The 18812-nt window shown below is 35.5% G+C and overlaps 1 protein-coding gene across 2 annotated transcripts; it reads left to right on the top strand.

Moving 5' to 3' along the window:
- The first annotated feature begins 10177 nt into the window (after positions 1–10177).
- LOC131876317 (ankyrin repeat-containing protein At5g02620-like) lies at positions 10178–18476 on the top strand. 2 transcript variants are annotated; one of them, XM_059221297.1, is made up of 3 exons: positions 10178–11126; positions 17031–17503; positions 17661–18476. In XM_059221297.1, the coding sequence occupies exons 1-3, from the start codon at positions 10280–10282 to the stop codon at positions 18339–18341; spliced, it is 2001 nt and encodes a 666-aa protein (XP_059077280.1). In that variant the 5' UTR covers positions 10178–10279; the 3' UTR covers positions 18342–18476. The 2 variants fall into 2 exon arrangements, with proteins under 2 accessions (XP_059077280.1, XP_059077281.1); XM_059221298.1 differs by having other exon boundaries at positions 17133–17503.
- Positions 18477–18812: the final 336 nt, after the last annotated feature.

Here is an 18812-nt window from a genome sequence, read left to right on the forward strand (position 1 = left end):
ATGGAAGTTAATCAAAAGGAGGCTCTTGGAGTGGAATTGAGAGCATTTTCACAACATCTTTGATAAGAAACTTTTAGTAGAAATGGACCTCAAGGATGTTAACAGGGAAGTTTTGGATCGAGGGATGGATGAACCTCTCTTCTTGAAGGAAAAAATATTTCTAATAGAGTATGAAGAGATTCTGGAAAAAGAAGAAATCTTCTAGAGACAAAAATCCAGAGAAACATGGTTGAAAGATGGAGATCACAACACAAATTTCTTTCATAATAGTACCAAGCAGAAAAGATGGGTAAACTGAATCTCTAACATTAAGAACTACCAAGGAGTAAATCTGGAAGACTCGTCAGAGGTGGCAGAGGAAGCAGTAAGATTTTTTGATGGAATTCTTAACAATATAGTTGGTTCCAATCTTAGAGGCCAACATAATATAATTAAAAATATCCCAAAACTCATTGATGCAGAACACAACAGGTGTCTGCTTAAAAAATTTACAGAGGAGGTTAAATCTACCCTCATGAAAATGAACCCAGATAAGGCTCTGGGCCCAGATGGCTTCCCAACTAGTTTCTTCCAAATATGTTGGGGTTTTATGGGTCAAGAGATCATGGAGGCCTTAGAGGGTGTTATAAATAGGTAAGATCCTGAAGGAGATCAACAATACCTTCTTAGTTCTAATTCTAAAAAAAGAGAAACCTGATAGCGTTAATGAATATAGGCCCATAGGCTTTTGTAATACCCTTTATAAACTACTTACCAAAACTCTAGCAACTAGACTTCAAAAACTTCTCCCTATCATCATTAGCGAAGAATAAATAGGATTTGTGCCTGATAGATCAATCTATGACGGGGTAATCATAGCTTAAGAAGCTATACATTCGGTCCAACATAATGGAGCACCAAGCATGCTGGTCAAATTAGATATTAGTAAAGCATATGATAAAGTGGATTGGAGATTTTTATGAAAATGTTTGGAAGCATTTGGCTTTGCCCAAACTTGGATCAACCTTATCTTTGAATGCATATCCACCCCCAAATTTTCTGCCTTGGTCAATGGCACACCTAAATGTTTTTTTAGTAACTCTAGGAGACTTAGGCATAGAGAGACCCCATGTCTCCTTCCCTCTTAATCATTATGGTAGAGGCTCTTGGTAGGTCTATCTCAAAGGCTAGGGAAGAGGGTGCAATCATAGGTATACCCATTACTAGTGGTCTAACTCCCATTACCCACCAGCAATTCATAGATGATACAATGCTTTTTGGATGGGGCAACATTGGGGAATCAAGGGCCTTCAAAGGTATCCTAAAATCCTACATGGAAGTCTCAAGTCAAGAGTTCAATTTGGAGAAGTCAGAAGTGTTCATGTTCAACATAGAAACTGCATCCCAGAAAGAGATATGCAGGGTCTTGGAGATCAGGATTGATCTCCTCCCTTGCAAATATTTAGGCATCCCTTTGGATAAGGGTAGCAGGGCATCTAAGTATTGGGATCACATGGTGGAAAAAATTAAGAAGACAATTAATACTTGGAAAGGGAAATGGTTGTCCTCTGCAGGCAGGGCAACCTTGGTCAAATCATTTCTAGCTACAATGCGCATTTACCAACTATCTTGCAACAATTTATCGGTTAAAAAATTGAATGAGCTAAATAAACACCTTAGAACTTTCTTTTGGCAAGATGCCAATTATGATAAGAAAATATCACTCATATCTTGGGATAAGATTTGTAGACCAAAAGAAGGAGGAGTTGGCATTAAAAATATCAGTGACCAAAGCAGGGCCCAAGGGGAAAAATTAGTATGGGGAATGTTCAGACATCCCCATTTAAAATGGGCGAGAATCTTGTACCATAAATACCTTAAAGAAGACGACCCTATCCAAATATTTAGAGAAAAAAAATCCACTCAGAGGTTCTTGCATATGGAACTTTATGCTGGAATGCAAAAATATTATCACAGATAAACTCAAATGGAACCTAGGGTCAGGGGAAGATGCCTTGTTTTGGTCAAACTCTTGGGGAGGGTATAAGGCGATTGAGAAAATCCATGATTTTGGGCCTACAAGAACACTCCTAGAATCAAACAGAGGGAAATTGATTGGGAACTACATTTTTCCCTCAGAGGATGGAGCGGGGTGGAAATGGATAGTTAGAGAAAATGAGGATATCCCTGTAAGGGATAAAGATAAAGTCATGCCAATCCTAAAAGATAGAAACATTTCCTTTAGTCTAGGCAAGGATAGGCTTGTGTGGGATGGCTCTAAGAATGGAGAATACAACTCCAAGGATGGGTATAATCACATCACTAAAGCTCAACTTAGACCCAACACGGAGTTGTCTCAGAAACTCTGCTAGGACAGACACTACCTACCCAAGGTTGGAGTCTTCACATGGCTTACTCTCCAGAATAAGCTCTCGACTGCTAAAAAAATTAGAAGGATGGGGTATGAGGGACCTAGTAGATGCCCTCTATGTGAAAAGGATGAAGAGGACACAAATCACCTCCTCCTAAATTTCAACTATGCAAACAAATGTTGGGTGTGGTTTACCCATAAACTAGGCTGGTCCTCTACCTTTTCTCAAACTATTTTAGGAATGCTCAAAGCCTGGCCCATCCTAAGAAGAGGTTGTCTATTTGAAGGCTTATGGATATCTCTTCCATCTACCATAATTTGTGAATTGTGGAAGGAAAGGAATAGACGTCTTTTCAAAGATGAAAAATTAGAAGTGAAATGGGTAATCAATAAAATTGAGGCTGCTATGATCAAAAAAATCAACAGTATGATCAACTTCGGTCTGAAGAAGAATGCCATAATAACTTATTGGGATGAGAATATTAAGGGGAAATGGAAAGGACTATCTATCCCACCCTATATTGGGGATGGTCCTGAAGTAAATCTAAGGAAAAGAGATAAATGTAAGTGGCAACCTCGAAGTGAGGAATGGCTCAAGCTAAGCTTTGATGGGGCCTCCAGAGGCAACCCAAGGGTGGTAGGGATAGGAGGCTCTATCCATAACTGGGAAGGGAAGAAAATTTCCCTCGGGGCTTACCCAATAGGTAATAAGACTAATAAATAGGCTGAATTGGTTTCCTTGCTGGAAGGTCTTAATATTTGGAGAAAGATGGGAGTGAAGAAAGTGGAAATTGAAGGGGACTCAGTAATTATTATCAACGCTCTAAGAAAAGGTAGTATGCCCAATTGGAGACTCAACTTAGTATTGACATGGGCCATTGACTTATGCAAAGGTTTCAAGAGATTTACGATCAACCACATCTAAAGGGAAGGAAACAAAAGGGCCGATGAGTTAGCTAACTTGGGAGCTGATGGCATTCATCTTCTCGGAAGCTCTATCTTAGGCCCTCATCCAATGTCTTATATAAAATGCCATATTATTGTTTTATAGCTTCTTCTCATTAAAAGTTAATATCATAACATCCACATCAGAATCCTAAAAATTATCACTCAAACCAAGGCCATCGGATATACATACTAATCCGTCACTGAAACACCTAGTCTGGCTGAAATGACTCTATCAAAGAAGCTTACCATTATCCTATCAATAAAGTGACTTATCAAAAAAATCTTGGCCGTGATGAACTTCCAAAAGGATTCACCGAAAACACTAGTTCCATCGACATAAAATACATCGAGGAAATCAGGAGTGGACCCACTGATGAAATAAAGAGTTCTGATGAAACCATAGTATCAATGAGACATGTGAACAACTCACCGAGGGAAGGAGTCTAGCCGAAAGAGTGATATCGAAGGAAACAATGGATATTTTATCAATGAAGCTATTTCGAGGAAGAGAGCATATCAAATAGGCACAAAAGATGTAGACCAAAGATAAATTTCTCATCGATAAGACTTTTCACAAAAAGGAAGTTGTCATAGAGGTTCAAAAGTTATTGGCCATAAAATTGATGAGCATCGATGGACGATATGTAGTGTTGCTAGATGAATGATTACTTTCTGCAACGAGGATCAATACAAATCTTCTATGACCGAATGAAACTTGGATCAATAGCCTATGTTTTTGTTTATAATGCCAAAATAATTATAGAGTGGTCCCACCGATGAAATAAAGAGTTTCGATGAAACCACAGTATTGATGAGACATGTGTACAGCTCGCCGAAGGAAGGAGTCTAACCGAAAGAGTGATATCTCATTCTTTACTGCACATGCTTTGTCGCTGATCCGCAAAGATTAATGCTCGAGCATCTTTTCATTTCGGCACAACAATGGTCGTCGATCTTTCTCTGATTCACCAGCTCTTTAACTCACCCGGGCTGCTCTTCCATCAGGCCCACCATTCAGTTGCTGGGTCGCAAGGAATAAATGTCATGCAATTTCCCATTGTGGTTCAGCGACAACCATTGGATCATCTTCAATATGCATGCCCGTTAACTCGCCCTTTTGTCTCTGCACCCTACCTCATGTCAACCTCTAGTTAGCTTGGAATCCACCTGGGTGCCACCTAACCTGCCACCTCAACACTGCCGGACCCACTACTGATCCTTGGCTCTTCTTTGTCGCTGGGTCATGATGGGTAACCATCGTGCTTATTCTCATTACGAATCAGTGAGCACCATCAATTTTCAAGTCAACCACTCGGTCTTTAGGGTCCTTGGTTTCTTAACCGAGGCGTCTTCACTATCTGCACTATCTGTTTGCCTAAAATTTCCTCTTTAACCACCTTCTAGTGGTTTGTCGCTAGGTTACAATGAATAAATGGCATGCACTTTCCCATTGCGGACCAGTGACAACCGTCAGATCATTTCCAACCTACTTGGTTATTAAGTCTCCTATAGACCACTGCCATGTATGACTTCCTGATTTGCCCACGCATCACGCTGGCTACCATCTGACTTGCCACCTTGTCCGCCACTTCACTTGCCAACATGCCTTAGGCTGGACCCACCACTAGACCTTGCCTGCCTTGTTGCTGAGTCACGATGGGTAACTGACAAGCAGTTTCCCATTGCAGATCAGTGACCACCATTGGATCTTTCATATCTGCCCAAAGTTTATCTCATTCTTTACTGCACGTTCTTTTTCATTGATCCGTGAGGATTAATGCTCAAGTATCTTTTCACTGTGATACAATGATGGTCGTCGATCTTTCTCTAACTTGTAAGCTCTTTAACTCACTTAGGCTACTCTTCAGCTGGGCCCACCATTCAATCATTGGGTCGTGAGGAATAAATGTCACGCAATTTCTCTTCGTGGTTCAGCGACAACCGTTGGATCATCTTCAATTTGCATGATCGTTAACTTGCCCTTTGTCTTTGTGCCCTGCCTAGTGTCAACCTCTAGTTTGCCTAGAATCCACCTGGGTGCCACCTAACTTGCCACCTGTCTGCCACCTCAACACCGTCAGACCCACTTCCAGTTCTTGGCTCTTCTTTGTCGTTGGGTCACGATGGGTAAAGCTAATTCCCATTGCAGATCAACGACCACCATCAATCTTCTTGTCAACTACTTGATCTTTAGGGTCCTTGGTTTCTTAACCACCGCCTCTTCACCGTCTTCACTATCTATTAGCCTCAACTTTCCACCTTAACCGCCTGCTAGTGGTGTGTCACTGGGCCATGATGAATAAACATCGTGCACTTTCCCATTGTGGACCGACAACAATCGTTGGATCATTTCCAACTTACTCGGCTATTAACTTTCCTGTTGTCCACTTCCACGTTTCACTTCCTAATGTGTCCACACCTCCAACTAGCGACCATCTATCTTGCCACCTTATCCACCACTTCACTTGCCAACTCACCTTTGGCCGGTCCCTCCACTAGACCTTGCCCACCTTGTCGCTGAGTCACGATGGGTAACTGACAAGCAGTTTCTCATTACAGGTCAACGACCACCATTGGATCTTCTACTTGACCGTCAGATCTACCCAACTTGCTCGGCCTTTAGCCCCCATCTTCACTAGTATGGTTTCCTTGGGTTGCGCATGCATAGGGTACTCTAGTAATGATGATGTGACACTCCTTATGCGATTGAAGGCAAAATTACTTTTGCTTGTTTGCATTAAGGCGACAGTAATTATTACTTAGATCATTGAGATCGCTCCTTTAGCATCTTGACCCTTTGATACCGATCATCTACCTGTATTTTGTATTCCTCTTCGACAAGATAAGTTGTATCTCATGCAGCATTAATGCTCCTAGTCTATTTAGTTTGTATGATCGAAGTCCTAGGTCATCTTTCTTGTAGCTCAGATGGATACCCTGTTCAGACTTCTAGGGCTCAAACAATAGGTGACCTTTGTAGGGAAAATCAAGGCAGAGAGATTGAGGGGCATTCTTGTTCATCCGAATCCCTTGGTTATTGGAGCTATTATGAAAAGCTTGGGGAGGGATTATATTTTAAATGAGGACCTGACTAGAGATAATCCAGACATCGCAGCGATGTTCTTAGCAATAGCCATGCATCTTGAGAAAGACAGAAATGTAGTGTTGAAACTCTGTAAAAAGGTCATCAAAAAGGAAATATTGGGTGAGTTAGAGAGGGTGGTGGGAAACATTGATGAAGAGCTCACAGTTCCAAAGCTTCAGGATTACAATATCCTTATCAGGATGAATAATCTAGTGCCACGATTCCCCATTCTAGCTATAGTGGATCCTCAGGCTTTTGAAGCCTATAGCCCAATTAGGAGCAGGAATTTCTCCTTTCTTTTATGGCTCTTGTAGGTTAAAAAGCATCTGCATGACAAATGGTTTATTAAATATCTCAAAGTTGAAACATTACAATGATCTCGGACGAGGTGCCAATTCCTCCCTCTCCTGCCTCCCTCTCTTCAGTAAAGGCGGACAGCTCAGGAACCATGGACCCTCATGGGAGGGGAAGGAAAGGATGAGGCTTCAACCGTAGGAGGGCCCTTTTCACATTTATGGTTCCTTGTCTTTCTGAATTTGCCGGATTGGTAGCTAGGTGTTTGTCTCAGGTTTTCTATCTAACTTTCGTCTTATTTTAGACTTATATTAAAGACTTATGGATGCTTAGTTAATATGTTCTTAGTTAATATATGGCATCTTTTTTGTGTTTTAAAACTGGTGGACTGTTTAGAAGCTATTTTCTGATCAAGTCTTCTTCTAAGGATCTCTTTGATTTTCATATCCACCAGCATCTCTATAAGGAGCTAGGTGATTTTAAGATCCTCCTGGTGACATATTGTGATAAAGATGTAGACAATACTTTGGATTTGAAGTTAGTTCTTTTCAATTCTATAAGCTAATGACCTTTAGCGGTTGTTCGGGTATAAGCATGGTGTCATGGATGGGGGTTTATTTACTGGCTAACATTTTTTGTAGTAATCTGTTGTATGGCAGGGTTGAAGGTTTCTTGTAGGTATTATCACGGCAAGATTAAGGGCTTGATACCCTAGAAGGAAGTTGACATTAATAATCATATGTGTAGTTATGTTTCAAGTTGTTGTCAAATTTTTAAAACATAATAATTTAAACATTCTAACGACTATCTTGGTTGAAAGGCGTGATAAGGTTCTTATGTAGAACAGTGGACTGGTCTGTTCCATATCTGGCAAGACAAGAACTCAGGTTAGAGCAATGTTTGGATCATTATTGAGGACATCATTATCAAGGAAGGGTCGAATCGCAATGCATAGGAAATTTTGGACGATCTTTAAGTATTCTTTCATATAGATTAACCAGGATGTGAATTATCCAGGGATTCATGTATCATGTTCTTTATTATTAGCTTTCTGTAGCATTAGTTTTCTGATCCATTAATGGATCTAGGCTAGACCGGAGGTTTTCTTCCCTCCATTATTTCCTACCGATGCCCACACTGAATTGAGGTGTAGTTATCTTTTTAAATTAATAAAATTTCTCTGACTTCGACCTTTTACCGATCAAAACAAAATTTCAAATGTCATATATACAATTATATAAAAGTATAACAAATCCTATTATACGATCTAATAATTTTTAATATTGCTATATACGACTACAAAATTTCGCATAGTAATGCTGTAAGTTTACTGAGAAATAAAAGTGGGTACCTTCCAAGATATGTGTCAATGGTGGTCACCACCAGTCGAATAATGTTGAGAGATATGTCCTATTGTAGAGATTCCAGTCCTGGAATTGAAATTTAGTGGCCGACAGTAGTGACATTTGCAGAATCTTTACATAAACGACATGACAATTCATTTGTATTCTTTTGGCCGAGAGATATCATACTTTAAATAAATGACATGACTAATCGTTTGTATTCTTTTGGCGGTAGTGACATTTGCAGAATCTTTCGAAATCCCAATTTAAATAGCTTTTATAAGGCGATTTTCTGACACGTTTGAACGGGATTACAAGGAGAGAAGGTGACTGAAGCTTCGTGGTTATTTAGTGTCGTCCTCAATTAAGAGGCATATAATCTTAGATGTTAAAAGAAATTCTCTTATTTTAATGGTTAAATTCTTGTTTATTTAGGCCTACAGAAAATCACTCTAAGCGACGTAGGGATGCCACTAATGTTGGTGCTTGCAGTCAATCAGCCACTTGACAAGTCGTATAACTTGTTTTTCTTTCTCTCTGATATGACAATTCATATCCCATGCGATCTTTATGTTCATGTCTTTTTCTCACTGTGAAAGTGGGTTCATATCTTTTTCTGTGTTTCACAGGTAGTCTTTATGTCATTATCATTGTTTTTGTTGTTTAGTAATTATTAGTACAAAGATGCCAAAAAACTTTTATTTCTTTTCTTTTCTTGGGTTGGGTCTTTCATTGCAGTATGATAAATCACTAATGTCAGTGCTTGTACTACACTTACAGTCAGCCACGTAACTGGCCTTGTAATTTCGAGTGTATTTTCTCTCAGTTTTCTTGATGGTTATTTTTTTAGTTACGTTGGCCCAGCGACACTAGAAGAATTATACAAAAGTTCTACCTTCCAAGATATGCGTCGAGGCACTGGCTATGGGGGCGAAAATTGGCACCGTCTCCGTGTTCTTTTCTGTACTGCATCCGTCAGAAGCTGCAGTGTGTTGGTCCGTCCTGCCACCTCTTAAGGTAAAGTTAAAAATAAAAATTTTCATTTAAAAAAAAAAATTATTATATTTTTTAAGTTATAATTAATAATATAATAAATTAATAATTAATTTATATATTTTTAATTTTTAATAGTATGTTTAAATTTTTATTTTTCTTTATTTCAATAAAAAATATATTATCATAAATTTTAAGATGTATATTACATAGAAATTTTAATAATATTATTTGTAAAATTTTAAATACATATATAAGTAAATAATAATTTATTTTTAATAAACATATTTACTTTTTAAATTATATATTTAATTTTTTAATTTTTTAATAATAAATTTATCTAATTTTTTGAAAAATATTCTTATTTATTTTAATAGTTATTATTATATTATAACATACATTTTATCTAACTCATTTATTTTAACATATATCAAAATCATTTAATTGTATATTATGTAATAAGTTATATATGTTAAATTATATATTATCTATGTTAAATTTTTATATTAGTTATATATATTTTTATTTTTTTCAAATTACATTAGTAAATTTTTTGATATATATACATTAAAATCACTTATGTTATAATATGACAAGTGCCACTTAGTGGCTAGCACTTGCCTTTTTAGTAAAACAATGTTTAATTAATAGATGAGTTATAACATATCAATTGTAGTATGTAATGAACATATTGATATTCAAAATTAAAGGTGTTTTATTGTTTAAACATTTATAGTTATTGCATAATTATTTTAATTTTTAAAATAGTAATTAATATGTTTAAACTCTATCATCATATAATTATATAATACACTCATCTCTATAAGTTTAACCTTAACCTTAATTTTAGTCTTATGTCTAGCCAAGTTCAAATTCTAGTTTTAACCATAACCCTAATTATAACATTAACATTAAGTTCTAAAAATCTAACCTTAATCTTATTAATAATTAATGTAAATATAGCATAATCTATAATTGTAATTATTATAAATATTTCTAAATAATTTATTATTAATTTAAATTTAAATTTAATGGTGGCATAAAATAAATTAAGTGATCTTTATAAATCATTATTACTTAAAATATATTAGCATGTTTGTAATTACTTTTTTTGAAAATGTATACGTGTTTTTATATAATATGTTAAATTATGGTAAGATTGATTTCTAAGATGATAAGAAATGAGAAGCTCTTGTGGACGAATCTGCCCATCTCTTCCCAGAAATAAGAAGCTCCGTGGATGAATCTGCCCATTCCTTCCCCGAAATGAGCAGCTCTATGGATGAATCTGCCCATTCCTTCCCCGAAATGAGCAGCTCTATTGATGAATCTGCCCATCTCTCCCCAGAAATAAGAAGCTCCATGGATGGATCTGCCTCACCCTTCCCCGAAATGAGAAGCTCCATGGATGAATCTGCCCATCTCTTCCCAGGAATGGACAGACGATTATACGCAGCCGCCGAATTGGGAAATGTGTCTATGCTTGAAAAGGTTATTAAGGCAAAAGTCAATATTTTCCAAGAGTTTACCGCTCTACATAATAGTGCACTGCATATAGCAGTTTCTCGGGGTAATCTGCGATTTATTGAAAGGCTTCTTAAAGAGATCAGCAACGATTTAGATGCAGCGCGTGAATTTGTGAGGGTGAGAAATTCAGATGGAAATAGTGCACTTCACCTTGCAGCCTTTTATGGCCATCACGAGTTGGTGGAAAGGTTGATTGGATTAATGGAAGGAGATGTAGAGGCTGGTAATTTTTTGAGGTCTGTAAATTGTGAAGGAAACACTGCTCTTCACGAAGCTGCAAAAGGGGGAAATGATAAGGTCGTAAAGGTCCTACTTAAGCATGCCCGTAATCAGGATGACCTGACCGGCGTATCAAATCAGGAGGTATTCCTGGAGCATGGCCGCCATCATGATGCTGCTCCGAATAGTGAAGCTCCTCTGACAAATGTATCAAATCTTGAGGGTGAAACGGCTCTTTTCATAGCTTCTCAGAGTGGTCACGCAGATATCGTTGAGATATTGTTGGATTCCACGACTCATAACAGCAGTATGAAGAGAAACGACGGCCAAACACCACTCCATTCTGCGGTGTTCTACATACACACAGGTAACTACGGTCGATCTTGCTAAAACAAATAAAAGAAATAAACCTGCTCTTCTTTGCCTTACTTCTGTGGACATTTATTTATTTTTACTTTTATAAATAGAGAGAATAGACATTTTTATAAGCTTTTACTAGTTCATAGATACCGATGGACGAGTATTTGACTTAGGTTTCACTTGTCTGTAGCTTTTCTTGTATGGTTTAATTACAGTCTATACGTCCTTTTAGCTATAAAGTCATATTTTTGTTAAATGTTTATTTCTAATTTTGCTAAGTATTCTTTTAACACTTGGCTGACCTGTAATTTAGCTTTTGGGAGAAACCCATCTTGAAATCATTATACTTTTTAAAATATATTTTATTATTAAATTTTTTTAAATATCTATGAAAATTTGTTTATTTATAATTGAAGAATATTCAGTCAATCTAGAATTAAAAGCCGAGGATACTAATTTTAGTCAAATATGCAATTTCTGGATTAGATTGTGTTAATAATTTTTGCATCAAAGATTAAAGATTATTATTTGACATCCTTATGCAAATAGAAAAAATTGAGGGGCTTTCTCTCACTTCCATCCACTATGAAATAAGGATTGAAAGTATTTATCCTACCCCCTTCAACTAAGAAATAAGGATTGAGGATATTTATCAAGCCTCCTTCCACTAAGAAATAAGGATTGAGGGTATTTATCAAACCTCCTTCCACTAAGAAATAAAAATTGAGAGGTATCCTTCTTGCCTTCTTTCATTAAGAATCAAGGAAAAAGGGATATTCGTTTTACCATTGAGGTATCCATATCAATTCCTTCCACTAAGTATCAAGAAATAATAGAATTCATTCTAACCAAATTCATTTGAGCATGACCTTAGTCTCATCTCTTACACAATTTTGACCTCTAGTAAGCTCTTAGTAAACTATTCAATTTTATAAGAAAACTAAACACTAGTTAATATTTTGTCAATATTTGATATTAAGAGTATGAAATCTCTAAAATGAAATAGTTTTTAAATATAACATTATAATTCTTCTAATGTTTTGGTCTACATAGCATTGTAAAATATATATCTACAAGATCAGGCATGGTAAAAATTGAAATTCAAACCAAATATTGTACTTTTATTTGACTTCAACGAACCAAGTTTTCAATATTGATTAAAAAGAGATTAGCTCCTAGGGATCTATTGTGGGGCACCAGTCCATAAAATAAAACCAAATAAACATACAAAACATATAACCAAATGCATACATCTAGCTACCCTTCAATGAGTAATCAAAAGAAAGGAAAACAGATGAAAAAATGAAATAAAAAAGGACAAAAAACTAAAGACCAATAATAAAACATATCTAGGGGAGGTGTGAGACCCCCGATGAGAACTATGAATTCTACTATGCACATCTTCATTTATTGTATATCATGTTATACTCTATTACAAGACATTATTGCCTTGTAGCCCTAACATCTTCATCATCTGCAAGTGCCTTGAGCACCTCAAATTAAACTCCAACCTCTTGATTATCTATGTCTTGTTCACTACACAATTTTCAAGAAATGTGAAAACTACTCAATACTTCCAACAACATCTATTGGTGAAAAAAATGAGATTTTTAATAACCAGTCTCAAATATTGATAAAATTAAATGTGGCTCCTTAAATTGAATATAATAATTTATCATTGAGAATTCACACGCTTCATCATCTACCCATGATGTAATGCTCATTATTCAGTCCAACCACCTTGATTTTGGGAATCTCTCTCTACTCTAAATCTACCTTTGGATACAATAAAAGACACTCTAACTAGCCCACATCTTCTTGTTGATACTTGATATCATAAATACAAGTGATGGCTATGTGTCTCCTTTTTCATCCTCTTGACCTTCATCTATGATGATTTTGTTCCTTGCCTCATCTTCTTGGTCTCTACTTACTAACATTCATGGTCATTTAATTTTGCAATAATGTTTCAAATAAGCTTCGGTGTCATTCTCCTAGCTTATTAATAAGCTCTACATGTTTGATACCTTGTTAAGCTCCCAAATTTTATGTTAATATAATTCTAATTGTAAATTTTAAGATTTTGCCTTTACCCATGCACTTTTTTTTATTTGTGTGTTGAAATGTTACCAGTGATTGTGTGAATTAATTATTTATTTAAAGAAAAAACACTAGTACTTTTGTTTAGCACATTGGCTCCTTGATAAAATGGTAAAACGTAAGCGTAGCTACCTCAAGTCTTGTCAAATTTTCCCTTAGGGATAATTGTGTATTAAAAAATGCACACCATCATATTTGACTATAGTTTGACTATCAAATGGTAGAGCTCCATATTATTGTGTGGTCTTTTATGAGTCTTTTTGGATAAGGTGTTTAGATTTCATTGGTCAACAAGTGCACCATTGATCCATGGACCTCAATCATAAAAAACTTGTTATAATTGATCAAGTGGTCCAATTATTTGAGTTTGCACTCAATTTTTTTTTAAGTGAATGTTGAGTATAAATTGAAGCTTTGAACTTATTTGTTCAATTCCATTGATGTGGGAAAAACAATAAAGAATATCTACATAAAAAATTGAGTTATTTCATTTTGAGTAGGCATTGATCACGTGTTAATCAATGTGATGTATTTGATCTATCAATTATTAAATGATCCCAATGGTATACATAAAAGGTGAATGGAATAAGTTTCCAATTAAAATTTGGATTAATGTGGTATGATATTATTGGTTAGAGGTTTAGTCCATGGATGACTTAAAGAGGACCATGTATCATAAGAATAGAATAAAATGTTGTCACATGTCATCAAATGCCTATTGGTGGTGGATTCACATGATCTATTTAGAAAAAGGGTCCACTAAATACAAAGCCACTTAATAGTTTAAATCTTTTCGGTATGTTCACTCATGAAGCACCTCAACAAAATGGGTAATGGTTGTAGATTTCACATTATCTTTCCTTGTCTTACCCCATACCATTAATCACTTATTAGCCAAAGTGAGCCCCTAAACATGGTCAATTTTTAATGAACTAAAATGGTGACTCAAAAGGATTGCAGAGAAAAAGTATTGAGGGTCAATTTCTAAGCAAAATTTCATAGGGGCCATCTCTACAACAATAAATGAAGTAGCGCTATGTGAGCTTAAAAGTGGTAAGGATGATGGGCTTGATTTATATATATGTTGGAAGCTCAAGAAAAATATGAAGAGGCTTGTGGATTGGCTGGAAGTTTATAAAGTGGGGAAATATGACACATTCTCACTGGCCCTCGCAATGCATTCGTTGAACATAAAGTGTACTGTTTGGTGCTTCACTAATCGCCTCAGACCACTAATCAAAAGGGAAATGTAGCTCAAAGGATACATGCCATTGAATTTTCTTAATGGTTTTCAAGCATTGAAGACTAGCAAGAAGGGTCTTGTAAGAGGAATATCAAAACGCAATATAAGATAGTAGTTAAGGAACTTGATTACACTTTTTTAAATTGATTGAGAAAGGGCCTAAATGTAATGACCCAATTGGTGGAGAAATCTATGAGGGCATCCAAGGTAGTTGGAATGAAAAGATGGGCTCTTGACGAGGTGAATCCATTTTGGGGGTTGTTTACCACTTGAGGAGAGGGTAACTATAGAGTTAATGGTGATCAAATACGTGTCTATCATTTTTTGAAATTATGATAAGATTTCATTCCTTAAAGAATAGATGACACTTAAAACATTTATTTGGTATAATAAATCATCATAATCACCTTGTGGTAAGGACCATGAATGCCCACCTATTTCCTATTTTGCAAGAAAGCTAATCTAACAAATGGAGACAATAGTATTTCACATGTGGGCCTTTTGAAAATTAAATTTACCCTGAGAAAATAGATTCTACGCATTATTATTACCCTCTTTATGGTCAGATTGTATGCATTATTAAACCTATGTTGAATTGATTTCTGACTTATAACAAGTTTAGAAAGGAATCTATTTATTAGAAATGTTTATTCAAGTGATTTAATAAAAATGATGTATTTGGAGATGGATGTAATGCCTCGTATAAAGGGTCGAAACATATGTGACAAATTTAGGGCAATAAAAATATGCTGGCTATGCACTAGATTGGTTCTTGTTCAAATTGTTAACTTGGACTTGTAATACTTAATGAATTGCATATTTGTAATGTGCTTTCTAGATTCTTGTTTTTAATTTTATTAATGATCGAATCGCCATCATTAGATTGACAATGTCATTGCCAATAATAGGTTACTTTGGCTTTGTGGCTTGAGGTTTGCTCATTCTACACATTCTCTAAATTTGAAAGTAACTTCAAATTTTCTGAATTTGATGAAAGTATCTAATTTATATTTTTCAATGGATGCACCTAGTTTTTTCTACTATAGTCATCCATAAATGTCAAAAAGAATATCTCATATTAGAATATATTTCTGATTTTATGAATTCATCCAAAATCTGAAATATCTCTATGCTTCCTATCATATAATTATACCATTTATCTTCATTTATTTCCTCTTTTGTGCTACATGGTAGCCATACATATTCCTCATGCCCTTCACCTTCATTTGCATATTAGGCGGCAATTTTTTCCCTCAATTTAAATGCAAAACGTATATGACAATAATAACATTGAACAAATGATTTATCATACCTCTGAGAACCTCTGTCTCTTTCTTGAAAATTTGCTTTGCCTCTCTCTCAATTATTTTCTTCATCTCTTCTATTGCTTTTCTGACTTCTGCTTCTTTGTAGAAATCGTCCTCCTCTTCCTCTTGGACTTCTACCTCTCTCTTCATGCAGAAAATGCTTTTGATGCTACTTCTTTTTCTCTCACTGATACCTTGCTCTTTAATGGTTGTTCCAGTGGCTCCTTCATAGATTTATTTATTCTATGCTCATGTGTACAATAGACTCAAAAGCTCATCTACATATAAAACTGTTAGATTTTTTAATTCTTCAATGGCTATAACTGCATGATCGTATTTTGCTGGCAAAGTTCTTAAAAACAATTCTACAATTTTTTAATCAGTCATAACCTCGACATTTGATTTCATCTGATTAATTATCCCCATTGTACGAGTAAAGAAATCTCCAAAATTTTCTAAATCGGACGTTTGTAAAATTTCAAAATATCTTCTAAGTATTTGTAAATGGACTATTCTTACATTTTCTGTGCTGTGCAAGGAGATCCCACACTTCTTTTGTATTCAAAGTGGCTGTAACTCTTGGGAGGAGAGATTTATCAAGAACCAGCACTATTAACAACAATGCTTTCTAATATGTTTTCCGATTTTCCTACAACGTATCTTTGTCATTTTGTGTGAGCGATGCTAATGCTGCTGCATCCACTGGTTCTGAATATCCATTATTCATAAGATCCTAAAGCTTCTGTGATCTGAACAAAATCTTCATTTGAAAGCACCAAAAATCATAAGTTTCTCAATTAAATTTGGGAATCTGTAGTTGTGTACTATTAGCATTCGTTGCCATTTCAAACTGGCTCGGATACCATAATGTTCGAAAAATAAAAGAAACAATGAATTGCTTAATGATCATAGTAAAGCAGTAAACAATTACATAAACCAGAAATGTCATCACCCAAAAAAGATAGAATTGTAATCAGTTAAATAAACAACACTATGAGGATCACCCAGGAGAGACAGAGAATTATAACAATGTTTATTATCAACGATTGTCTAAAATATAGACTTTATATAAATGGTATGTTGTATGAAAAATTACAACGAACTAGCAATTACAAACAGATTTTAATTTTATTTTAATATCTTCCCTTAAATCTGATTTTATTTTAACACTTAGAACCAGTATTTCTTATTCTAAAAGAGTTTGTATATTTCATTTAAGCTGTTTCTTAGCTCACGCCTCACACTGCTTTAAATTGTTTAGATATCGTTGAGAAACTTTTAAAACACAGCCCTGAACTGGCAAAACAAACGGATGCATCTGGAAGAACAGCCTTACACATGCTTGCACTATCTTCCTTTCCAGGAAAACATGAGAGATATGGTGATGTCATTAAGATCACCAGACTGCTTTTGGCAAAAGACAATTCTTTGTGTTACAAACAGGACAATAAAAAGAAGACCCCGCTTCACATGGCAGTGGAGTGGGAAAAGTATAGTCTAGTCCAAATTCTGTTAAGACACGGCAGAGACTGTATGGAACTAGTTGACAGCGAGGGCAGAAAACCTCTTCATCTAGCTGTACTAAATGCTGTACGGAGCATTTTATTCAGCTTCAAAAATATGTTGTTATCCTTAATGTCAAAGGAATCGCTTAATCATCGCGATAACACAAGACGAACTGCATTACACATAGCAATGGAGAATATTGAAAAAGACCCACTACTTTACAAGAATGTGAGTAATTGAACGCATGTAGTATGTTTCTATTGTTTTTATATTAATATTTTAATCGTATTTTATGATTCAAAATGTTGATTAGAAAGTAAATACACACTTAGTTTTAGAGGTTTTTTTAATGATTTTGTTTTAAAAGACATTTTCATTCATGCAGATCATAATACTGCTTCGACTCCATGGTGCACTGTTCACTTCAGAGATTTTGGAAGATAAAAGAAGGATAGAGCTATCAGCTAGTAAAAAGAAAACAAGTATCAAAGCCGAAAATATATCCATAAATGCGGTTTTGATCGCGACAGTGTCATTTGCAGCAGCCTTCACTTTACCAGGAGGACTTGTTTCACCACCAGGAGAGAACCCAAAAGCTATATTGATGGATACATTTCTCTTCAAACTGTTTCCGATATGTGACACATCCTCGTTTTGTACTTCTATTGCATCGGCTCTTCTTGTCCTGTATGCAGATAAGGGTGACCAGCAAGACCATCCCCAGGTAATGTACAGTTTCAACTTCCTATGGGCAGCACTGCTATTGTTGGTTGGAGCGTTTGGAAAAGCGGTACACATGGTCATCGCACCATCTCCATGGTTAGCAGGGATCGTGTGGACTATGGTGTGCCTTCTTCCCCTTACCATACATGTCGTGCGCTTTCGTTCCAAACACTTCATTTTCTTCGCAGACAGTTACAAAATTTGGCCAATATTATCATTTCCATTCGCTATCATTTTAGGGATAATCTGTATCATGTCAGACGTATTGAATGTGATCTTATTCAGTGGTCTATTTTACAACTTGGCTCACTGGACTAAAAAACTTTTCAAACGGCGACGTTAGGAGCAGATTTATAGGGGCTAATTGAGAAGTAATAGAGGAAGACAGACAACATTAAAGGTGTATTAATCATGGATTTTATGCTCGCAAACTTTTATTTTAAACGTTTATAATGTGAATTGTTTGTCTTGTTGTTCACTTGTGAATGGTAGTAGAAATTGAGCCGAGATTCGTTTGGCATCTATCTGCTTTCAGTTGTAGCAAGAAAAATGATGTGTGAGATCTTTAACGAGAAGGTTTTTAGTTTTTAAGATTGGTAACAAAATCAATTGACAAAATAAGTAGGTAAATATTGTAAGATATGATTTTATTAGGATTCATACAATAATTTTACTCATTTTTAATTAAGAAGAAAAGATTAAATGTGTATAAAGTATAAATTATTTTTAAAAAAATTATAATTAAGCCAAGAGGCTTCTACAATGGCAGCAAATTTATGCGTCAACATTTGGAGGTTTTCAATTATTTTAATTA

Source organism: Cryptomeria japonica, chromosome 5 (genome assembly GCF_030272615.1).
Source record: "Cryptomeria japonica chromosome 5, Sugi_1.0, whole genome shotgun sequence".
Lineage (NCBI taxonomy): Eukaryota > Viridiplantae > Streptophyta > Pinopsida > Cupressales > Cupressaceae > Cryptomeria > Cryptomeria japonica.

Coding starts and splice junctions, on each gene's coding strand:
- LOC131876317 (XM_059221297.1), top strand. CDS start 10,280: ATGAGCAGCTCTATGGATGAATCTGCCCATTCCTTCCCCGAAATGAGC. Junction 11,127..17,030: donor GGTGTTCTACATACACACAG/GTAACTACGGTC, acceptor TAAATTGTTTAG/ATATCGTTGAGAAACTTTTA. Junction 17,504..17,660: donor ACCCACTACTTTACAAGAAT/GTGAGTAATTGA, acceptor TCATTCATGCAG/ATCATAATACTGCTTCGACT.